The sequence below is a fragment of the Nomascus leucogenys genome, chromosome 6 (assembly GCF_006542625.1).
Source record: "Nomascus leucogenys isolate Asia chromosome 6, Asia_NLE_v1, whole genome shotgun sequence".
NCBI classification, from domain to species: domain Eukaryota; kingdom Metazoa; phylum Chordata; class Mammalia; order Primates; family Hylobatidae; genus Nomascus; species Nomascus leucogenys.
The window spans coordinates 101,753,003-101,777,506 of record NC_044386.1 but is presented as its reverse complement, the minus strand read 5'-3'; the positions used below and the strand labels follow the sequence as shown (position 1 = coordinate 101,777,506).

The 24,504-nt window shown below is 44.5% G+C and overlaps 2 protein-coding genes and 1 pseudogene across 3 annotated transcripts in view; 2 read left to right on the top strand and 1 right to left on the bottom strand.

Annotated features, from left to right (window-relative positions):
• Window positions 1-13,620, bottom strand: part of LOC105739964 — a 54,978-nt pseudogene extending 41,358 nt beyond the window's left edge. The window contains exons 1-2 of the transcript XR_004030582.1: window positions 13,613-13,620; window positions 3,423-3,466 (exon numbers count right to left, since the gene is read on the bottom strand). The product of XR_004030582.1 is annotated as a ubiquitin-conjugating enzyme E2 Q2 (transcript). The remainder of the gene's footprint in view (window positions 1-3,422; window positions 3,467-13,612) is intronic.
• LOC100580626 (elongation factor-like GTPase 1) overlaps window positions 1-24,504 on the top strand; it is a 393,155-nt gene that overhangs the window by 209,310 nt on the left and 159,341 nt on the right. The gene's annotated exons all lie outside the window — the stretch shown is intronic.
• On the top strand, window positions 20,245-22,949 carry LOC100587824 (putative golgin subfamily A member 6-like protein 3). Its single transcript, XM_030815129.1, has 3 exons — window positions 20,245-20,292; window positions 21,936-22,055; window positions 22,680-22,949. Exons 1-3 carry the CDS (start codon window positions 20,245-20,247, stop codon window positions 22,947-22,949), a joined length of 438 nt encoding a protein of 145 aa, XP_030670989.1.

Here is a 24,504-nt window from a genome sequence, read left to right as displayed (position 1 = left end):
GCCTGGGTGACAGATCAATGCCCCATCTCTTTAAATAAATAAAAACTATTTAATTCAGTCAATGTAATATATCACATTAATGAAAGGAAGAAAACCCACATGGCCATCTCAACACAGAAAGATCACCTGACAAAATCCAACATGTTTTCATCATAAAAATAGTCAAACTAGGAATAGAAGGGAATGTCCTCATCTAACAAAAGGTACCTGTGAAAAACCCACACCTAACATCATCATACTTAATGGTGAAAGCTTGGATGCTTTCTCTTTAAGATCAGTAGCAAGATAAGGATGTTTGTGCTCACCACTTCTATTCAATGTTGTACCAGAGATGCTTCTCAGGGCGCCTAGGCAAGAAAAAGAAATAAAAGGCATCCAGGTTGGAAAGGAAGAAAACGATCTCCAATTACTTGATCCTGTACATAGAAAATCCTAAGGCATCCACTTAAGAGCTGTTGCCAAACAAGCCAGATTATAGTCTATAACTGACCTCTGAAACACGGCTACAGTTTCAGAGATCAGCATGCAAAAATCAATAGTATTTCTATATATAATCAATGAACAATAAAAAACTGAACAATTAAGATAACAAAATTAACAATCGCATCAAAATGAATAAAATCATAAGCAACAAATTTCAAGAAAGTACCAAGTTTATACAATGAACATCACAAAACACTGTTGAAAGAAATCAAAGACAACCTAAATGAAAGGAATCGAATTCAGAGTCCAGAAAAAATTCCTCATATTTATGATCAATTTCAACAAGGATGCCCAAGACAATTCAATCAGGGAAAGAATGGTCTTTTCAACAAATGCTGCTGGAACAACTAGAGATCCACATGCCAAAGAAAAAAGTTGGACTCTTCCCTTACAAAATACACAAAAATGCACTCTCATATTACGTACCTAAACGTAAGAGCTAAACCTATAAAATTCCTAGATGAAAACATAGGAGTAAATCTCTGTGACTCCGGGTTAGGCAAAGAATTGTTCTTAGATATGATGCCAAAAAAACAATCAACAACAGAACATTATCAAAACTGAAAATTTTGCTTGAAAGGATAGCATCAAGAAAGTGAAATGACAACCCACAGAATGAGAGATAATTTTTGCAAATCATGTATCTGATAAGGGACCTGTAGTCGGAATATACAAAGAACCCTTACAATTCAATAAGACAACCCAATTTAAAAATGGGCAAAGGATATGAATAGGCATTTCTCCAAAGACATAGAAAAACGGCCAATAAGCACATAAAAAGATGCTCAAAACCATTTGCCATTTGGGAAATGCAATCAAAACCACAATGAGGTATCACTTCATGCCCATTAGGGTGGCTATAAATCAGAAAGTCAGATAACTTGTGTTGGCAAGCACATGGAAACACTGAAGTCCTTATACACTGCTGGTAGGAATGTAAAATGGTGCACCCACTGTGAAAACAGTTTTCCAATTTCTCAAAATGTTAAACACAGTTATCATACATCCAAGCAATTCCACTCTTAAGTATATACCCAAGAGAAATGAAAACGTATGTCTTCACCAGAATTTGCTGTTCACAGCAGCATTATGCATAATAGACCAAAAGTGGAAACAACTCAACTGCCCATTAACTGGTGAATAGATAAGTAAGATGTGATATATCCAGCCATTGGACTGTCATTCATTAATACAAAGAACAAGGTACTGATCCATGTTCTAACATGAGTGAATCTTGAAAACATTATGCTAAATTAAAGAAGCCAGTCACAAAAGGCCATGTATTGCATGATTTTATATATACATGAACTTTTACATATATATATATATATATATATATATATATATATATATATGAACTTTCCAGAATAGGTATATCAATAAAGACAGGAAGTATGTAAGTGGTTGCCACAGGCTGAGAGGAGCAGGGAATGGTGAGTGACTGCTAATGGGTATGGCACCTTTTTTGGGGGCTGATGAAAATGTTCTGGTCAGACAATGGTAATTGCAAAACTGTACACACACGAAAAACCAAACAATCACACACTTTAAAAGGGAGAATTTAGCTCGGCATAGTGGCATGCGCCTGTACTCCCAGTTACTCAGGAGGCTGAAGCAGGACTGCTTTAGCCCAGGACTTCAAGGCTGCAGCGAGCTATGATCACTCCACCGCACTCCAACAAGGATGACAGAGTGAGACCAGTTTTCTCAAAAAAAAAAAAAAAAAAAAAAAAAAACCCCAAGGTACTCAGTTCACATGCAAAACCACTGGTAAACATAAATTATCTCCAAGTAATCTAGAAAGAAAATGTGCACATAAGACATCTTCTAAAAACACACATATTTCTTTACATGTTACATTTAACATAAAAATCAGCTATGCAGAAGTTACATAAACATTTTATGTTGGAAAGGTAAATGACTATTATTAATACAGAATGGTTAAGTACATTTATGTATTTATGTATAAATGCATAAAAGGAAAAGCATCCTTAAAATAAACACCATCAATGGCTCCTTGGTGGTCACAAAACAAAATCCTCACATCTTTGTCTTCCTTCACAATTGAGCTTTACCCATCTTTCCAGGCTTATCTCCCATTATTACCTGACACAAACTTGGGTGGGCCAGAGTTTCCACTGACCATCCCCCCACTATTCATCCAACACTATGTTTACTGCCTCCCATTCCTGACCATTTGCCTTTTGTCTTCAACTAATTTGGGGGACGTTTTGTCCAACTAAATGATCCATATTCTTCAAGGCTGGAATCAAGTCCTATTACAAATATATTTTCTCACCCTCTCCAGAGCATAGCAACCCAGCATCTACTGGCCTCTCATAGCTCTAACCATCCACAACCCTAAGCTGGCTTCTCATCAAACGGGCACTTTTCACCACCCAAATTCAATTAATTCACTCTTAGAATAATAAACAATAGTCACCTACCGCCTACCTTTTCCAGCCTTGATTCAATCATTTATCAATTTTATCTTCAAAGTCCCTCACTTTAGGGAGATGAGTCCTAAAGAAAACAGCACTCTTGCCAATGACACAGTGCCACCTAGTTGCAACATAAGGTAAATCACAGTGGCAGTAGGAGGATCTCCACACCACTTTTACAGAAATGAACTGCAGGTAAAAAACAAGAAGCTACAGTACTGTTTGGCAGGACAATTTGTTTCATGCATGCATACTATCGCCCTGACTAAATTAACTCTCGAGTCTTACAGGTATTATTTGTTTTCAGTTCCATGCACAGATCAGCCATTTAGTATTCACTAAATCAAACTCAATTTCTGAAGTGTCTTACACCAATATATTCATGCATATATGGTTAAAATTTTCCTTGAGAATCTATCATGTGAGAGTGTGGCTTATTATAACAAGTAAACAGAACAGATAAATACAAAATAATAAGAAATCTCATGATTTACTGACACATAAGGGAGCTTGTTGTGGATTAAGTTTCATGACCCAGGACACTGAAACAGAAATGGAATAAATGAGAATAAAATTAAAAGTTGTCATCGAAAATATATAAGCTACCTAAAGTCCTAGGTGTCAAGCATAGCTCTATGAGTACAATCCCGTGCTCGAGATTATGATATGCCCAGCTGTATGCTATACACTAAGAGACTTAGGAAGGAAGCGGGGTCAGGGATTGACCCCAGACTCAATCTTTTCAAGTGGGGAAGAAAGATCTTCCAATTGAAAAATAAAGACAAAAAGCTTCACTGTCACAGAAGTTTCAACAACCAACAGGATATTTAAAACAGTTATCCAAGCAAAACCACTGTATGTTCACTTACATTTTTACATAGTCCCTCAAACTCACAAAATGCTGTTTACTCGGGGACTTCTTACGGTCTTACTAGGGAGTGTGGAAAGTAAGGGGAGGATTGCAAGGGACCACTAGAACGCTCTTCCTCAATTCCCCTTCTCTGAGCAGGGAGGCTACAGCTTGCCTCTCTAACCACTAAAAGGCACGACCCTCCTCAAAGTTAATAGCTGGATTCCCTGATTGTTATGTTCACTAAATGAATTCTCATAAAAATCTCATTAAGATTTAGAGAAGGCTTCCAGGGTTGAATCCCTGAACGTTAAGAATAGCATGTTCTTAAAAGTTTCACTTGGTGATTGGACCAGGACTTCATCTAGGCTCTAAACGCTCAGAATGGTAGGTCCTTTACCAAACACCCTGAGTTTGAGTATAAAGTGATCTCATGCTCTTAAGAGTCAGAGAAACAGAACCAAGTGACTTCACTATAATTTAATCTGAGGAAGTTTCTTACTCACAATAGGTAAATGAAGGCACATACTAACCAGCAATATCAACAACAGTATAAAGTGTCATTCATATACGCAAAAAACAGACAAAATCCCAAACTCTGTGTTCTAACAAATCACAAAAGCCTCACTAACAATACATTGAAATGACCAAATGTTTGGACTGAAAAGTAATGCCTTGGTAGCCCAGCCATGCCTAACTCAAATAACAGAACCATCTCGATGTTAAAATCCTCACAGATCAAGCTGTGTATGTCTCGGATCAAGACTTCACCAAAAAGCAGTGAGCACACACTTAAGAGGGAAAAAATCTACATCAGCCTCCTAAATGCAATCATCTCCACACCAGTTGCAGGTCCCAAGCTTCAGTGTGTTCTGCTGGACAACGTAGTAGAAAGCTGACAAGCAGGTGGCTTTCCCACACTGACTGAACCACCTCCATGCCCATGCCCATTCATTCTCTGGTCCACCCCATGCGCTACAACAGACCTCCTGGCTCAGGGTACTCTTTCCTTCCTGACTGCCGTCACTTAATGACTTTGTACTTTTAGGTGCAAATATTATCTGCAGAAATCCACACTGAAAACCAAACTTGGGAAAGACAGCAATAACCAACGTTTTTACAAGAAGAACAAGATCAATTTCAAGCCCATCAGATTCAAATAGCAAGCATGGATGAAAATGAAAGATTGAAAGGCCTGAGTGCCTTCTCAATGTATTACATATCTATTTAATTTACAATTAAGCTCACTGTGTTCACTGGCCTTTTAATCAGCTTTCCAGGTCCTGCTCAGACTTGCCTAGGACATGGGAATGAAAGCACCTATAAATTTATGGACCAGTCTACCTTAACTAACTTGTCAAGTGTTCCTGCATCAAGTAGAAGAAACATCAGTGAAACTGATACAGGAATTAACACCTTGTTAATCCATAAAAATTAAAGGAGTGGTATCCAATCTTCTGGCTTCCCTGGGCCACACTGGAAGAAGAAGAATTGTGTTGTGCCACACATAAAATACACTAACACTAGTAATAGCTGCTAAGCTTTAAAAAAATTGCAAAAAAAGAAAATCTCATTAATTTTTTGTTTGTTTGTTTTGAGATGGAGTCTCACTCTGTCACCCAGGCTGGAGTGCAGTGGCACCATCTTGGCTCACTGCAACCTCTGCCGCCTGGGTTCAAGTGATTCTCCTGCCTCAGCCTCCCGAGTAGCTGGGATTATAGGCGCGTGCCACCACGCCCAGCTAATTTTTGTACTTTTAGTAGAGACGGGGTTTCACCATGTTGGCCAGGCTGGTCTCGAACTCCTGACCTCAGGTGATCCACCCACCTCGGCCTCCCAAAGTGCTGGGATTACAGGCGTGAGCCACCATGCCCGGCCAATGTTTTAAGAAAGTTTACGAATTTGTATTGGGCCACATTCAAAGCCTTCACAGGCTGCATGCAGCCTGCAGGCCGCGGTTGGACAAGCTTGGATTAGAGAAATCTACAGAGACAAACTAGTGACTTAGTAGCCCTCTGATGTTTCGTGATTTGCAAGAAACTTAGGATGACTATGTGTAAAGACCACAGACATCAATTTAACTGAATGGTTCCCACCACACTGGAATGAGGAAGCTGAGCAAACTCAGAGGACTCTAAGAAAGGGCTGATGTCATCTGAACTGTTTGGAATTATAAACTCCTCTAAACATGTTTCAAAGCCAGAACTCGTAAGAGTTGTTCTGATACACGGATTAAAAGAGGGATGACAAAGTGTCTGTCCCTCACACTGGTCAAAGGGACAGGTCACTGTTATGCTGGCAATACAGACTGCTGAAAAGAATGTATCTGTCAAAAGTAATCAAAGTAATGACCCCAGAAGGCTCCAGAAACAGACTGGTAAATTCAGGTTGCTTTCAAACTTCCACAATGCTGGCACACAAGGGGAAAGACAAAACTAACATTTACAGAGCATTATATTTGATATTACATTTAATCCCCATTAAAAAGATACTATTTCCCCTATTTCACTAGTGAATAAATTGATCTTTCAAAGGTTAAATCATTTAACACCAAGGTCAAAGGGTAAGTTGGAGAGACCAGATTCAAACCCAGTCTGACGTTAAAACATGGGTTTTTCCCTCCACATCATAAGAAGATTTCCTGCTAATGACCTCAAATCTAAAAATTGACTTGCCCTACACCTGGAGCCCCATCCTACAAACTGTCCCTGACATCTACAATGTGCCAGACACCATACTCCTCAAGACTCTGCAGGCACAGAAGGAACAGACAAAAATCCCTACCTTCATAGATATTATTCTAGGGGTAACACAGGTAAATAAAACATTAAAATAAATAGTTTTCACATAGTAACAAACTCTATAGAGAAAAATAAAACAGAAGAAGGAATAGCAAATGAGGGAGACGCCATTTTAAACACAGTGCTGAGGGAAGGCCTCCGTGAGAAAGATATCATTTACCCCAAAAATAAAAAAGTAAGTAACAGAAAAAACAGGTAAAAGGTGTTCTAGACACTTAAACCTGCCACAACACTGAGAACTCGGTTCTGATGCAAAACCTCGCTGCATATAATGCATTAACTTATTTTATACATTTAAACAAACAAACTCTACTTAAGAACTGTGTTCTAAAGGAAGGAGCATATTACAGGAAGGCAGTTTTTGGTCAGAGTAAACACACTGAAAAACTAAACCTATTGAAAGACCAAGACCAACTGAAAGTCTTTGTCAGATTTTTGACCAAAAGGAAAATTAAAGAAACACACCATGCCCATCCAATGATTTCACCAAGGAATTTTAAGAGAGAAGATCCTACTTCTTCCTTACCCCAGGAACCAGTGAAATGGCTGAGCAAATTCACAAGTTCACTGGGGCTGCTTTCATGTAACACAGGGACAGTACATGACAGACAGTGGAACCCTACAGGTTGCCTAGTATTTGAAAGACTGAAGAGGAGAAAATGTCAAAATTCAAAGTCTTAAATGATGTGGTTTTAAGTATGTTCATCAATTTCAGCACTCAGTAGTAAAGCCAGCTACAGTTGTAAGGAATCAGAAATTTGAGTGGTGGGAAATAAGCAGAAGCACAGTAGTTAAGGATTTGTATTCTTCCCACATTTTCCACTTTATTTTATACTGATGAGAAAAAACAAATTTAGTAGTTTTCTGCTGTATAAAAGAGACACATTCATTTTATGTCAAAATAAGAGTCACTCAATTTTAATACAACTATCTCAATTTATAAATTAACATTCTCCCCCATTGACCACACACAGTAAGTCTCTTATGGTGGTTGATTAGAGAGGCAAACGTTGCTGCCACAATTCTCTTCCTGCATTTTAATATAAACAATCATCATTCTTTTCTTCATAGAGTGCAGTGTGGACACCATCATCAGAATGTACCAGCGCTGGGTGTGCAAAGTTTACAAAGATTAGCAATAGCAAAAGTTTGGAGATTTTTGAAATTCATGCTGCCTGCAAAGAACTATGTAAAAACTCAATCACTATAGAGGACCACACAGAAACTCAGGCATGAAGTTATATGGCTGTGTGATTGGTCTGGGAGAAGGAACAGAAAGCACTTCCACCAACCTATATGCCTGAGCAAATAAATGCAAAACCTCAGAAGCTACAAAAAAGTTTATATACCTAAATTAAAATTGGTGCCCACAGCAGTGGTCAGCAAAGTGCCTGTGAAGCGCAAATTGGTAAATGTTTTAGGCTCTGTAGGTACTATGGTCTCTGTTAAACAATATGTAAATGAATGGGTGTGGCTGTGTTCCAATAAAACTTTATTTATAAAAAGAGGCAGCATGTTACATCCAGTCAACAAGCTATAATGTACCAACCCCTGGTCTAACACTAACCAAATACCTCTTAATAAGCCAAAGAAACAGTGTGTCCTCTTAGGCGGATGTGGTGGCTCACACCTATAATCCCAGCATTTTGGGAGGCCAAAATCACCTGTGGGGAGATCACCTGAGGTCAGGAGTTTGAGACCATCCTGGCCAACATGGTGAAACCCTATTTCTACTAAAAATACAAAAATTAGCCAGGCATGGTGGCGGGCGCCTGTAATCCCAGCTACTGGGGAGGCTGAAGCATGAGGATCACTTGAACCCAGGAGGCAGAGGTTGCAGTGAGCCGAGATCATGCCATTGCACTCCAGCCTGGGCAACAAGAGAGAAACTCTGTCTCAAAAAAAAAAAAAAAAAAAAAGGAAATAAAAGTATACAAAGTGAAAATGAAGAAATTAAACTGCCCTTATTTGCCAGTGACATCACTGCCTATGCACAAAAATTCAAAAATCTACAAAAAAAGCTTCTAGTACTAAAAATGAGTTTAGCAAGGTTGTAGAATCCAAGGTCAGCATATAACATAAAATCATCTTCCTATATACTAGCAATGACCAACTGGAAATTGAGAAGTATCATTCACAACAGTACAACACATGAAATAAATGTGTAAGATTACAAAATACATGCAAGATCCAATTGCTAAAAACTACAAAATACTGATGAAAAATCTAAGAACGTCTAACTAAATAGATATACCATGTTCATGGCTCATTATTAAAATGTCAATTGCCTCCTAACTGATTTCCAGCTTCAATGCAATGCCAATCAAAAACCCCAGTAGGCTGGGCATGGTGGCTCACGCCTGTAAGCCCTACACTTTGGGAGACCATGGTGGGAGGACTGCTTCATCCCGGCAGCCTGGGCAACATAGAGAGGCCCTGTCTCTACAAAAATAAAAATAGCCAGGCATGGTGGTGCATGCATGTCATCCCAGCTACTTGGGAGGCTGACGTGGGATAATCACTTGGGTCAAGGCTGCAGTGAGCAGTGATCCTGCCACTGCGTTTCAGCCTGGGCAACTGAGTGGGACCTTTGTTTTTGTTGTTTTTTTGTTTTTTTTGAGATGCGGTCTCGCTCTGTCGACCAGGCTGGAGTGACGTGGTGCAATCTCGACTCACTGCAACCTCCATCTCCTCGGTTCAAGCAATTCTCCTGCCTCAGCCTCCCAAGTAGCTGGGATTACAGGTGCCCGCCACCATGCCCAGCTAATTTTTCTGTTTTTAGTAGAGACGGGGTTTCGCCATGTTGGCCAGGCTGGTCTTGAACTCCTGAACTCAAGTGATCCACCTGCCTCGGCCTCCCAAAGTGCTGGGATTACAGGCATGAGCCACCACGCCAGGCCATGAAACACTTTCTTCCACCCACGGCTTTCTCTTCTCTCCCCATTTACAGCAGTAAGACAGCCTAACCTGGGAAAGAGAGAGAGGGGGAAGCTACTTCCAAATGGACGCCTGTCCCCATCAGTAATAACCAAGTCTGTTCAAGTGCTAGATGTTAACTTTAAAAGAAGGGAACATCAAAAGTCCAAGTTTCGGCTGGGCGCGGTGGCTCATGCCTATAATCCCAGCACTTTAGGAGGCTGAGGCGGGTGGATCATGAGGTCAGGAGTTCAAGACCAGCCTGGCCAATATGGTGAAACCCCGTCTCTACTAAAAATACAAAAATTAGTCAGGCATAGTGGCACGTGCCTGTAGTCCCAGCTACTCGGGAGAGACAGAAGATTCGCTTCAACCGGGGAAGCAGAGGTTGCAGTGAGCCAAGATCGTGCCACTGCACTCCAGCCTGGGTGACAGGGACAGACTCCATCTCAAAAAAAAAAAAAAAAAGAGTCCAAGTGTCTTTGCCTAGCTTTGTCAGGAATGTTTTTACCCTCAATCTGTTAAGTGTAACCAAATATAATTTTTAAAGGTTTACCCTCAATCTGTAAGTTTAAAGGTTTACTATAATCTCTTCATAAGAAAACTATTGGAAAGATGGAATAAAATACACAGAAATGTCCTTAACAGGTAAATATTTATTTTTCTTTATTATTATTATACTTTAAGTTCTGGGGTACATGTGCAGAATGTGCAGGTTTGTTGCATAGGTACACACGTGCCATGGTGGTTTGCTGCACCCATCAACTCGTCATCTACATCAGGTATTTCTACTAATGCTATCCCTCCCCTAGCCCCCCACCCCCAACAGGCCCCAGTGTGTGATGTTCCCCCCTCCCTGTGTCCATGTGTTCTCACTGTTCAACTCCCACTACAGGTAAAAATTTCTAGAATGTATCTACTCCATCTGGTACTGTTACTTTAAGTATTCTAAACTGTGCTAGTATAGCTGCTTTAAATCACTGCTTTCTTCTGCAAATGGTGGCACCTTTAAAGTGTTATCTTGAAGGGGAAGTGAGTGATTTGCTCATGTCTCTACTGAACTAACACTGTTAACACCCAGTCCAGTTCTATCTTAAACAAGTCTGAGAAATACAGACATAATCCATACTTGTCATTTGTCAAGACTAAGGTAAAATAAGGAAAGTTGGAACTAACTTTCTTATGACTGATGTACTGAAAACAATCCATCTCTCACCATTTCCTAAATAGCATAGTCACAAAGAGCTCTACCCTACCAAGCCACTCTGCAAGTCCCACTCTCAAAGGAAGACTCACAGGTGACTGAGAAGATACATTCGCTATTGTTTCCATTATCCTTCAGTTCATCTGACACCTTTGAAGAAATGCATTTGGATAAGACTCACAAGTCTCAGGGCCCCTTCTTTATGAAAGAAGTAGCTAAGCCTCCATACTCAGAAGCATCAGACCTTTAAGAATGCTTAAGTCATGTAAAAACGTATCAAAATTATTATCATTACAGCTACCAGGAAATAGCTACCTACTTCATGTTAGATACTGCAGTTAACTATCTCACACAGTTTCACTGATTGCTAACAACACTGCAAAGCATGTTACTAACCCTTATGGAGTAGGAAGCTGAAGCTCTGAAAGGCTATGCAACTAGTCAATGGAAATGTGGGGATCTGAACTCTACCTAGCTCCAAAGGGTACACTTTTTTCTAAAATTTCTAATTTTTTTCCAATTTCACAATGGAGGGAGAGTTTTCACTACAATTTTAATAATTTCACCAGCTGGGTGGGGTGGCTCCTGCCTGTAATTCCAACACTGTGGGAGGCTGAGGTGGGAGGACAGCTTGGGTCCCGGGGAGACAACTGGGAAACAGCGAAGATTCCGATTCTAAAAAAACAGTAATTTCACCAAAAGCGGGGGACAGATTTCAAAATCGGAATCTCTTGTTAAAATCCTTAGAGCACTAGTTAAGCCCCACTTCTTTTCAAAAAATAACCGACAGATTAAAAAAAAAGGTTAGAAATCCTTTTAAAGTAAATTTCATCAGAGATCTGCAAGTGAACTGTCATTGTGGACAAGTCCCCAGAGTTGGTGGCTCTCTCCTGTGTACGCTAGTTACCACTAGGCAGTAAAAATAATTTACTCAATTCAAACACATACCGTGCCTGCACTATGTTAAGACTGCCGGCAAAGAGGGTAAAAAGCTAAATAAGGTCTATCACAGCCCTCAAGAAGTTAAGGACTAGAGGAGGAGTCCATTTATACTATAGTATGTGTGCAGTTACCATTTAGTCAAGCCAAACGAAGTGTGAGAAATCCTAAAATAGCACCTACAGTATAACATGCCATCACCGCCCAGAGAAGGAAAGCAACTGGTGCACTCGTCACATTATGTTGTAAGCAGCACTTGCTTACATTATGTCCCTCCCTGACAATCCCTTCCAACCTCTGTCAACCTCCTTCCCCACAATCACACACACACACAAAACCACACAACCAGGAAGGGAAGCCATTGAGCGAATATTGTGAATCCCAAAAGTGGCTCTGTAGTTTAAAAGTGCAATGCCTGTGCCTGAAGAAAATTTGTCTTTAGCTTCATCAGGTGAAGAAAATTGGTTTTATAACACAAGGCCCACCAAAGCAGAAAAGCCCAGGAACGCTTCTCCACGGGACTCACTTAGCATGAGAAATCACTCAGAGCCAACTGACACACACAGTATTTGTCAAATTTTTATTTTTCATTTAGCAGAAGGTAAGGTAAAGGAATACAACTGAAGTTAATAAATGACACTCTGGCCATTTTGTCCATTTGTCACTGCGAATGACAGATATTTAAGCTAGGTCCATCTGGGAAACTGAAACAGAATCATGTTCATATAATAAGCCAGACGAACCAAATTCAGTGGAATACGTGCACCCAAAACTGGACCAGACTTGTATTTAATGCAGCCTGCAAATACCCAAGAGTCCACGACAGAATACAAGAACTAACACTGGTTTATCTCAACTGATCTTAGCTCCTTCACAAACTTGCCAATAATGACCTTTCAAGAACTGCACCGTTTGTCCTCATCTGGGCAATCCAATGGCTTAGAAAAACTGAAGAAACTGCTTCTTCGAAAAATAAAACAATGCGGGGACGGGGAGTAGTAACAACAAAAAAAGGCACACTGGTTTTTACTGTACTGAAGCAATAAACTCTCCAAATAACTTCATTAATGAGTATCAGCAAAGAATGAACACCAAAATACCGCTCAATCCAACTTTCATCGTGAATTCCTGAGTTCACAGTAGAATCATTAAATATGACGGTATCACTCTGCTGTAAGAACTATTTCCAAAACAACACAAACTTATCTACCCCCTTTCTTGATTTAAAAAAAAAAAAAAAGAAAAAAAGAAAGAAAGAAAATTTGAGGGTTTTTGCTTTTTTCAAGTTCACATATCGGTTTGCCTTTGCAAAAAAAAAAAAAAATTGTTTAGTCTCAAAGTATAGCTGCAAGTTGGACCGGCTGCACAGGTCCCAGAGCGCTTGGGGACCGCACGGGCCTCCTGGGCCGCTCGCCTCCGACGGGCGCAGTTTCAGCCGGGCCGCGCCCCGGAGAAGCAGCGGAGAGGCCCCAGCCGGCGGGCGCCGCCAGACAGGTTTACCGTCCGCGTCGGCCCCGGGGAGCCGCTCCCTCGCGCCCGCAGCACTTGTTCGCGGCGCGGACTCCACACCGCGGCCGCCCGCCCCAGGGGAGGAGTGAGTCCGCCCCAGCGGCGCCAACCCGGGGAGCTGGGGCAGGGGTTCAGGGCCATCCGTGGCCGGGCGCGCCCCCCACCCGGAAAGCGGCGACGGCCCCCAAGTTGGGCTGCGGAGTGGGAGGCGCGCCGCGCCCCAAGCAGACAATGCGGGAGAAGGATGATGCGCAGGGAGGAGGGGTCTGCAAAGCTGAGGTCCCCGCGCTGCCCGGCTACCCGTCCGTCCCGTCCCTCCCGCCCGCCACCGAAGCCCCGCGCAGCCCCCGACCCTCCTCTGGGGCCCGCCCCACCGAGCGGCAGCAGGGGACCGGCCGCGCTCCGCACCCTGACCCCTCCTCAAATCACAAAACTTCCCCCAACTCCGCCAACTAAGTTGCGCTCTCACCGTGCGGCTCCCGGGGCTCCCCCGCAGGCCCAGCCGAAACAGCTCCTCACCTTCGCCGCGGAGAAAGACAAATAGGCGGCCGCTCCCCTGGCGGCGGCGGCTACGGCTAAAGCGGCGGCGACCGAGGCGAGCAATGGGCACGGCGGTCTCGGCTGAGCCCAGGGACTTCACCGCTGCTGCTCCGGCTCCGCGCGGGCCCTGCACATAGCCCCAGCCAGCCAGCGTACCGGATACAAGCTGCCCGGGGGTGGGCGGGGCACGCAAGAGGGCGGTAACGCCTGCGAGTCCTCCCGTGAGTACACGCGGAGCAAGGGCTGCGAGCTGGGATTGCACGGCAGAGCTGCCCATCCAGCTCCATGAGACCAATAGTAAGGCACCTGGGCGGGGCGCTCAGGTTGCTAAGGGAGGCTGAGGTTGGCTGAGGTTGACTGCGGCTGCTGCTCTGTGGCAAAGTGATCAAAGTAGGGTGGCTGGCAGAGGCTGCTCTGGGAAATGCCCACCCCCATGGTCTCCTCTCCGCCCTGTCTCTAGAAACCGCCCTTTCTCTGTGCGCTAGTGGTTACCTGAGCTGTAGCACTTAACCACACATCGTGAAATGATTTACTCCCCTATTTCCCCCACTTCAACTCAGGAAGTGGGGTTTAGTCTTCTGTGTCCACAGCCTAGCACAGTCTAAGGTGTTAGGTATTAAATATAGGTATTAAACAAGTGTTGGGTGGATGCACGGCTCTATGGCGGAATCACAATTGTGACAGTGCATTCCGTGAACTTTTGGCTACTCGATCACCACAGTCATTCCGTGTTCGAGCTGCAAAGGACCTCAGAAATCATCTGATTGCTTTGAGAAGCAAAATGTGGTCCGTGTACCAACGGTGGCCGAGGAGAACATATTACTTGGTGCACGAAGAAACTTCTTTTTTCAAATAGTTGTGTTTTAGTACGCATTAGGAGGGAAATGCATATCATGTCAAACCATTGTTTCATGAATGTTATTTCTTAGGTCAAATAAAAAGTGGCAAAAAACAAGTGTATTTCAAGAAAAGCGTTAAGTAAAAATTGAGGCACTTTAAATGCAGTTCAAGAACGTAAAATACTAGTTGACAGTGATTGAAGTAAGAACAGTGGTTAGGTAGGAGGAGAAGATTATTGGGTGGAAAGGAGGAGGCGGGAACCCTCTGTGGTGCTGGTTCTGTATTTTGACCTGGGTGATGGATAACTAAAGTATGTACATGAATAAAAAATACATCCAGTGCACTTTAGTGCACTTTACATATTTTAAACATGTATTTTTAATGTCAATTTTTAAAAAATCTCGTATGGGATACACCCCCACCCCCCCCACCAAAAAAATGCAAAGATGCAAATGACTGCCATTTGGGAAACACTGATCCAGGCAGGCTCACTAGCAGTGACCAAACACCTGAGAAAGGGTATTGTGAATACCTTATGTGTGTACCAGGAACTTCCATTGTTGAATAGCTCCAAATCTTAGAAATGCACCTAACCTAATGTTGAGCTCTGGTGCGTAGATATATTTTCTTTTCTTTTTTCTTTTTTTTTTTTTTGAGGCAGAGTTTCACTCTTGTTGCCCCAGGCTGGAGTGCAATGGCGCGATATCAGCTCACCGCAACCTCCACCTCCCAGGTTCAAGCGATTCTCCTGCCTCAGCTGCCCACTGTAGCTGGAATTACAGGCACACCTCACCACGCCTGGCTAATTTTTTGTATCTTTAGTAGAGACGGGGTTTCACCATGTTGGCCAGGCTGGTCTCAAACTCCTGACGTCAGGTGATCCGCCCACCTCGACCTCCCAAAGTGAAAGGGATTACAGGGGTAAGCCACTGTGCCTGGCCCTATTTTCTTAATTAACCCTCACAGAATGGCATTGTTGTTGTTGCTGTTGTTGTTGAGACAGAGTCTCGTTCTGTCACCCAGGTTAGAGTGCAGTGGTGTAATCTTGGCTCACTGCAACCTCCGCCTCCCAGGTTCAAGCAATTCTCCTGCCTCAGCCTCCTGAGTAGCTGGGATTACAGGCGCCCACCATCACGCCCAGTTAATTTTTGTATTTTTAGTAGAGACGGGGTTTCACCTGCTTCGACTTCCCAAAGTGCTGGGATTACAGGCTTACAGGTGTGAGCCCCCACGCCCAACCCAGAATGGCTTAAAAAAAAAAAAAAAAAAAAAAAAAGGCCAAGCATGCCCAGTTCTTCATGTGAAATTATTTCTGTATCACCTCATTATGCTGCTCAGCCTCTTCCGCTGTTCTCTAATCTGTCCTTGTTGATATTTAAAAGCTGGCACAAGGCTGGGCACAGTGGCTCACACCTGTAATCCCAGCACTTTGGGAGGCTGAGGAGGGTAGATCACTCAAGCCCAGGAGTTCGAGACCAGCCTGGGCTACAGGTGAAACCCCGTCTGCACTAAAAGATACAAAAATTAGCCAAACGTGGTAGCCCAAATCCCAGCTACTTGGGAGGCCGAGGTAGAAGGATTGCTTGAGCCCGGGAGGCAGAGGTAGCAGTGAGCCAAATCAGCAGGGCAGCTGCAGAGTGAGATACAAGGTCCTCAACCCAGATGCTCCCTAGGCCCCACTTGCCCCAGCTCATGAGAGCCTGGTTCTGAGCTCTGCCAGGACGGGGACTCAGCACTGCCCATGAAAACGGGCGTGGCGGCCAGGCGCGGTGGCTCACGCTTGTAATCCCAGCACTTTGGGAGGCCGAGGCGGGTGGATCACGAGGTCAGGAGATCGAGACCACGGTGAAACCCCGTCTCTACTAAAAACACACACAAAAAATTAGCCGGGCATGGTGGCGGGCGCCTGTAGTCCCAGCTACTCAGAGAGGCTGAGGCAGGAGAATGGCGTGAACCCGGGAGGCGGAGCTTGCAGCGAGCCGAGATTGCGCCACTGCACTCCAGCCTGGGCGACAGAGCGAGACTCCGTCTCAAAAAAAAAAAAAAAAAGAAAGAAAAGAAAACAGGCGGCGTGGCAGGGAAGAAAATCATAACCAAATATTTGTAGTCCCCTCTCTCTTCCCTTCTGGAAAGGGAGGTTCCCTGGTTTGTGGTCTCTTTGCCTCCTGGACATTATTGTATAGTGAAGGGAGAAAGGTTGAGATGCAGAGTTGCAGAAACTAAGAGAGGCCAAACTGGTCCATTTGAGGAAAGATGAGTGATCCCAGGAGGGGAGGAGGGGACACCCCGGGGAAGCGGGGGGCTTCCCAGGTGGTCCAAGAAGCAGAGGGCGGGATATAGAAAGTCAGAGCATGGTTTTGAGTTTTGGAGACAAGAGAAAAGAGGGAGGGATTTGGACAACTATGGAGAGGACTGGGCTGTGGAGAGAAATGTTTAGAGATTTGGAAGATGGTGTGTCGTGCGATGTATTGTGAAAACCCCTTCTTCATATCCCTAAAAAACCACCACTGATGGTGATTCATGATACAATTCAGTGCTTTTGCAGAGGGATTGGTGCCTTTTTAAAATAGTAATGATGCGTTGGCTTGGCTCCATCTGAATTAGTAGAGACAGACATCTTGAGCAGGTTTTATCAGTCTTCCATTAGCTAAATATTGGGTTTCCTATTTTGTGGCTTGCTTTAAACTACTTTGTAGGCCCTTCCGCACTGAAAGCCACTTCAGAAATCACCTCTTTGGCCTGCAGCTCCATGTCCCCAAACTCTGGGCTTTCCTGAATGAGTGGCCTCATTCAGAAGATAATACAGCATCCCTCATCCAAAAATCCCAAATCTGAAATGCTTCAACATCCAAAACTGTTTGAGTGCCGACATGATGTTCGAAGTCCTGGTTCAAAGGAAATGCTCATTGGAGCATTTTGGATTTCAGATTTTCGAATTCCAAAATCTGAAAAAAATCCAAAATCTGAAATACTTATGTAATTTAACCTGTAATAGACATTGGGTCCTGACCTTCCAGCTGAGGCAGCAAGCAGTCAACAGAGGCTCATCATGCACCCCTCCTGCCCCTCACCCTCCCACAGGTTTGTGCCTCACTCCCCAGCCTCCCTTGCACCTGCTGGGAAGGGGACATGATGCTCCTGCCCTGCCTTCTTGGATCTTGGGCTACTGTGACAATTGTAGGATTCCAGCCAGGGAAAGTGCTACAGGTAGAAGTACCTGGTACTCTCCACAGAGAAGGTTCCAGCAATGGCACAGCAGCCCCAGGAAGTGTGCTGCCACATCCAGCTAATTTTAAAAACTTTTTGTAGAGATGTGAATTCACTATGCTGCCCAGACTGGTCTTGAACTCCTGACTTCAAGTCATCCTCCCACCTTGGCTTGCCAAAGTGCTGGGATTATTGCATGAACTAGAGCTCCCGGCTGAGAGTTTAGTTTTGTTTGCTAGTGGTGTTCTTGGTATCTTTTCATATTTGAGGCTTTGGTGCTAGTGCTGAAGTATTACACTCACCATCCGAGGTTTGCAGGACTTTTGTTTCAGTATTGAACAGATGGAACTGTTTAGTGCTTCATCTTTGCAGGTATACCAAATGTGCCTACCAGGAGTCTGCTTTATAGCCATTGAAAAGCAAGAAGTAATATAGTAAAATTTTGCCTGGCTAGAGGCTTTGGAAGACTGGAGTATTTTGGCTTAATTCTATTAACTTGGAAGGATGAAAGTGAAAAAAAATTCAAAACTTTAATTTCCTGTTGAATGCAATTTGAAAATATAGCCAATGATTCCACCTTTCTTCTCCAGTAAGTTTGGACATTCTGATCTACTTGCTGTTTTATTATAGAACTCCTAGTGTGCCTGAGTCTTACATTGTGAAGACCCTTTTCTAAAACTTCACATGTAAGAGAATATAAATGATATTGGATGAGATCAGGCTGGATGAGAACTGATACCTGTAAATAAATGTTTTAGATGAAATCTCTGATTGCCACATGTTTTCTTATTTAACTCATAAAAATAAAACACATTGGCTGGAGGGCGGGAGCAGGAAGGAGGTTTATGTCTTTTAATTGCGTGTCATTGTTTCATACCGAGACAGAACATATAGTATCCCTGGCTTTGGACCTACAGAAGGAAACACATTTTTCTACCTGCTGTGTGCCAGAGGCTCTTTAACAGCTGGAGGGATTACTGCAGCACAGATTGCTGAGCCCTACTGAGGAGTTTCTGATTCATCAGATCCAGGGTGGGGCCTGAGAATTTGTATTATAAGAAGTTCCCAGGTGCTGCTGGAGCTGCTAGTCCAGAGACTACATTTTTGAGAACCACTCTCATATACTAACTGTAAATTGCAGAGCTCTAGAAAAAAGCTTAGTTTGGTGTGGGATCAGAAGCACACAGGTTATGAAGAAAATCATGAAAGATTCAACCCTTGATTCCAGCCTACTGTGGAATTCAGGTAACAAGCAATACACAGTGACATAACACAATTCTTGGTTTTCATGATTGCAAGTCATAGAGAAGTATCAAGTGAGAAATTCAGTTTCATTTGCAAGGCTTAGAGAGGCCGAGTGATTCTATTAAAATGGGCCTTGTATTTCTCTTAAACCAGTAAAGAGCTTTAAGTGGTTATTAAATTGAAAGCTTTGTGTTCTTACTTATTTTGTATTTTATTTTATTTTATTTGTTTTGTTTTGTTTTGAGATGGAGTCTTGCTCTGTCGCCCAGGCTGGAGTGCAGTGGCGTGAGCTTGGCTCACTGCAACCTCCGTCTCCTGGGTTCAAGTGATTCTCCCGCCTCAGCCTCCCAAATAGCTGGGATTACAGGTACCCACCACCACGCCTGGCTAGTTTTCGTATTTTTAGTAGAGACAGGGTTTCTTCATGTTGGCCAGGCTGGTCTCAAACTCCTGACCTCAGGTGATCCAACCACCTCGGCCTCCCAAAGTGACGGCATTATAGGCATGAGCCACCACACCCGGCCCAAAAGCTTTGTGTTTTTAAAGATATTAGACATGGTTCTTGTTTTTTAAAAAAATCTTAACAATAATGTAGAAGAATAAGACAAACATTTTTCCAAAAAAGAAATCATTGTGATTATTTTGTCCTATTGGAATGTTGGATACTATAGTCGGCTTCATTAATCATCAAGCATGCTATGGATTTTCCATTTTTATAGGATCTATATCTCAGTTAAGGTAATACTGGTAATTCTTGTGCTCCATTTGAAGATGAAAAATACAGGTGAAAATCATAGACTTTGCATAGAAGCTGGATAATGAAGACAGCTCTGGAAGAACACATAGATACACACACACAGACACACATATATATGAAGTATACACACATATATTTTTTAAAGTTTACTTTTTACAGTTTTAAAGCTTTTAAAGCAAAAGCCATCCCCTCCCCTCTTCCAGAGTGGGTGGCCCCTCCCCCTCTCTGAGTGGGCGGGGACAGCGGTTGCATGGGCCACTTTCCTTATGATGCCACAGGTCCCTCTGTACATGCTGCTGCCTGGCCACGCCTCCTTTCCCTTTCATCTTTGTCACTGACCAATGGGCTTGGAGCATTAAGGCCACACCCCTATTCTGCATTCTAGTGGCGCCTTGGTTAAGCCTCCTGTGGCTCAGTCACACAGCTGCCTGGTAGGTGACTGGAGGCATTCAGCAGTGCTCACTGGGATTTCACTGAAGTGGCCCCAACCCTGCCCCACTCCGCACCCCACGATGTCAGGAAAAGCACAACAGGGGAAATTGGCCGCAGCCAAGAAAAAGGTAAAACGCCCCAGGTCATGGCCCCCAACCCAGCCACAGACGCCCTCTGATGACAAGACCGGTGCCAGAGTCCATACCAGTCCTGAGGCATACCAGACTGGGCCCCCCAACCCCAGCGCCTCTGGGCTCCCCTGACCAAAGTCTTGTCAGTCAGCCCCACCCCTTCAGCAAGGAGCCCAGTCCCTGCCCTTGCCAATCACCCCAAGGTGACTTTGGGCGGGTGATTCCTGGGGCTCCCTGCTCCATACTCGGCCCTCACCTCCTATTGCCCCAAGCCCAACCTCCCTGGGCTCTCTGGGCTTGCGTCTCCCAGGACCTGGATCTCCCAGCCCCAGGCCCCACCCTTGCCAGTCATCCCTGGGTGACTTTGGGCTAGTGACTCCTGGGGCTCCCTACTGCAGACTCTGCCGCCCCAAGCTCGACCTCCCTGGGCTTCTTGGGCTGACGTCTCCGAGGACCTGGATCAAAACCCTGTGTTTCCCTCCCCCATTGTGGAGCGGTTACTCGGGCATCGTGCTGATGTGGTCCCCTCCCCTGGGAGGAGTGGAATGTAGTGATGTCACAGTCCCCCTAGGAACTGTCATTACTGCTGCAAGACCGGCCTTTGGTCTTACAACCCAGTCCCCTAAGTTTTCTCACCACATTTCTGGTTCCTCTGGTTGCAGCATAAATTTCCAGCTGGAAGGGGAGTGGGGACTATGGGGCCTAGAAGCAAGAGGTCTCAGGCTGCCTTACTCCCTTCACATAGACGTTGACAGTGGGAAAAGCCTCCACTTCCCCTGTGAGCTGAAAACATTGACAGTATCTCTGGGTGGCAATGGGAGAATGGGTTTGGTTGGTTTTCTCCCAGGCTTCTACTTTCCAGAGAGACTTTAACATTTTTTTTCTGAGTTCTCCACGCTTCTGGGACCAGACTGCCCTTCAGTCAGTGGTCTCTGAGGTGAGATTTGCCCATCTTCTGTGGAATAGATCTTGGGAAACTGAACTTGACAGCTTGAATCTTCCTCATATCATCTCAACCTGGGGTACCTTGAGTGCCACAGGATAAATGTGGGACATCTTTCTGAAGCATCATTTTCCCTTGATTCTCTTGAGAAAAATCATTAACGTACTTAGAGATGACAGACACATAGGTTTCCAAGCGTATACCAGACTTCTCTCTGAAATGAGGCTTGGGTTGTCCTCTTTCTGATAAATTCCCAGATTTAACAGAAAAGCTGCCTTCTGCCATGAGGGCACATTGATATGAAAGTGTGAGAGGTACTGGTGCACTTCACACTAACAGACGTGTGAGGATGTATGACTCTAAACCACACGGCCTACAGTTCCTGCCTGCTTAGTGTTTACTTTTCTACCTCTGCCCCTGGTTATGGTCCCTGGCAGCTGCTGATTCATGGCAAAACCTCAGAGCTGGAGTCAGAGGACTGAGTTTAACTTCCAGTATTGCCTTTTTCTTTCTTTTTTTTTTCCTACCCATGGTATCAATCTCTCTCAGTCACTAAATGATTGTGACAACACCTTGTACAGTTGTTGGTGGCATTAAATCAGATGGTGTATAAGAGTATTTTGTCAAAACTGTAAAGGAGGATGTGGCTGTAGGGGCTGATAGTTCTCATGAGTGTTACTGCTCTTTTTTCCCACAGTTAAAAGAATATTGGCAGAGAAAGAGCCCTGGCACTCCAGCAGGAGCTAACAGGAAAAAGAAAATCAATGGCAGTAGCCCTGACACAGCCACATCTGGTGGTTACCACTCACCTGGGGATGTGAGTCTTGGCTGGCCAGGCTCCTGGAGACAGGGGTCCCAAGGGGCAGTAGAGGGTAATTGTTAAGATTGTGGATGGACTGTTGGGTACTGGTTAAGAATCCTGGGTTTGAATCCTGCCTCTCCGTCTGCTAAGGATTGATTAGGGATTGATTAGGATATGATTTAGGGCAAGTTGCTTGAGGTCTTTGGGCCTCTCTTTTCATATCTGTATTATAACAGAGGTGGTATTTTTTGACTTCCATTTGTGAAGTTTAAATGAGATTCGTTATTGTTGCTTTTATGTGAATCCTTAGTACATGGCCTGTTGCAAACACCCAGGACACCCAGGAAATGGTCGTTGCTGTTTGATTTTCCTCATCCCCAGTCTCAAGGGGAAGCCAGACCAATGAGAAGAGCCACTTGCCATCAGGCTGTCCCTTTAGGAGTCACTGAAAGGGCCCCACAGTGGGATGGTGGGGAGATAAGAACCATGAGAGAAGTTGGCACAAAGGAGTTATGGGACAAAGGGTCCAAGATAGGCAGAAAAGAAGCTTTTGCCAGTTGATAGGGAAGAAAGGAAGTCAGAGGGCTTAGACAGTGAGGGGGGACAGAACATCTCCATGTGCACTCTCATCTCTTGCAGTCAGCAACAGGTATCTATGGAGAGGGCCCTGTGTCATCTGCTACCCTGAAGGATCTGGAGGTAAGAGGCCCTGGGCCGAGGTGCAGTGACCCTGCAGGCCAGCCCTCCAACCTCCTCCCACAGCAGGGGCTTGTTGCCCCTCTGCCAGCTGAGACAGCCCACACCCCGCCCCCAGCCCTAATGATTGTACCGTCTACCCCTCCCCACAATCTTCCTCCAACTCCTCCTCTCTGCATGCACCTCAGAGCCAGTATCAAGAACTACCAGTAGCCCTGGAATCAAGCTCCGCAATAATCGGTCAACTTGGTGAAAACAGCAACTCACTGGTCAGAGTCCAGTGGGGTCCCCTGATTCCAGCCTGTCAATCCTGGACTCCAGTTTCCGCTTGGGGCCCTGAAGAAAGGGGCTAGGGGCCCCTGATGCCAAGGGCAAATGGGGAGCTGGGGCACCCAGGTCTCACCTGGAGGGACCCCAGAGCACAGAACATGCAGCATGGCTCTTCCGCACTGCCCTCTTTGCTGACTGTCTCTTCTCCAGACACCCCTGCTCTAGTCCTTGCCACACATGCCCTGGGGTTGTCGCCTCTCAGGGAAGCACTAGCCTGACTGGTTGTCAGGGGCCCGAATTTCTGCCCTGCCTCAGTCCCTAATTTGCTTTTTGAGTCTGGACCAGCCAGATGATGGCTACAATTAAAGAAGTTTTGGCCAGGTGTGGTGGCTCGCGCCTGTAATCCCAGCACTGTGGGAGGCCGAGGCAGGTGGATTGCTTGAGGCCAGGAGTTCTAGACCAGCCTGGACAACGTGGCAAAACCCCATCTCTACTAACAGTACAAAATTAGTCAGGCGTGGTGGCATGCATCTGTAGTCCCTGGTACTTGGGGGGCTGAGGCAGGAGAATCGCTTGAACCCAAAAGACAGAGGTTACAGTGAGCTGAGATCACACCACTGCACTGCAGCCTGGGTGACACAGCGAGACTCTGTCTCAAGCAAAAAAACAAAAAAAAAGGAAAAGAAAAGAAAAAGAAGTCTTAACACAGATATTGGAAGGGATGGGGAAATACCCTTGGCCACCCTAGAGAGCATCTAGCAAGCTGTGTGCTGTGTTTATGAGAAGGCTGGGGCGGGATAGTACTGATGAAAGTCTTGTGTTTGTGATACAGTGTGAAAATATGCACTTGCGTGCAAAAGAGCATTGAATGACGGGGGAAAAAAGTGAAAGCCTTAACAAAATGAAAGAGTCCTGATGTTTCACTGGACACCACAACCCTTTCAAAAGCATGTTACCAGCATGTTTTTAAACAGCGTTTTTGAAGTTACTAACTCATGATTGCAAGGTTCTCTTCCTCGACTCTGTTGAACTTTCAGAGGTCTCCCCTCCGCTTCCTGAGTATCATGAGGATCCTCTCACACAGCGATTCTCAGAGAAGGCCTTAGATTACAGTTTTGTATAAAAGCAAGCCTGCAAATGTGAGATATTCAGAAGCTGGGATGTGGGTTTCCCAGCCTCTGAGTGAACACCTCCCTCCTGCTTTGAAGGGCTTTTAAGAAAACTTTCAAAATAGACTTTATTTTATTTTTATTTTTTTTGAGACGGAGTCTCACTCTGTTGCCCAGGCTGGAGTGCAGTGGTGCGATCTCGGCTCACTGCAAGCTCTGCCTCCCGGGTTCACGCCATTCTGCCTCAGCCTCCCGAGTAGCTGGGACTACAGGTGCCTGCCACCACGCCCGGCTAATTTTTTTTTGTATTTTTAGTACAGACGGGGTTTCGCCATGTTGGCCAGGATGGCCTCGATCTCCTGACCTCATGATCTGCCCGCCTCAGCCTC

Bases quoted from the DNA above. Each gene is read 5' to 3' on its own strand.
- LOC100587824 (XM_030815129.1), top strand. From the start codon at position 20,245: ATGTCAGGAAAAGCACAACAGGGGAAATTGGCCGCAGCCAAGAAAAAG. The intron at 20,293-21,935 runs GTAAAACGCCCC...TTTTTCCCACAG, and splicing joins TGGCCGCAGCCAAGAAAAAG to TTAAAAGAATATTGGCAGAG. The intron at 22,056-22,679 runs GTGAGTCTTGGC...CATCTCTTGCAG, and splicing joins GTTACCACTCACCTGGGGAT to TCAGCAACAGGTATCTATGG.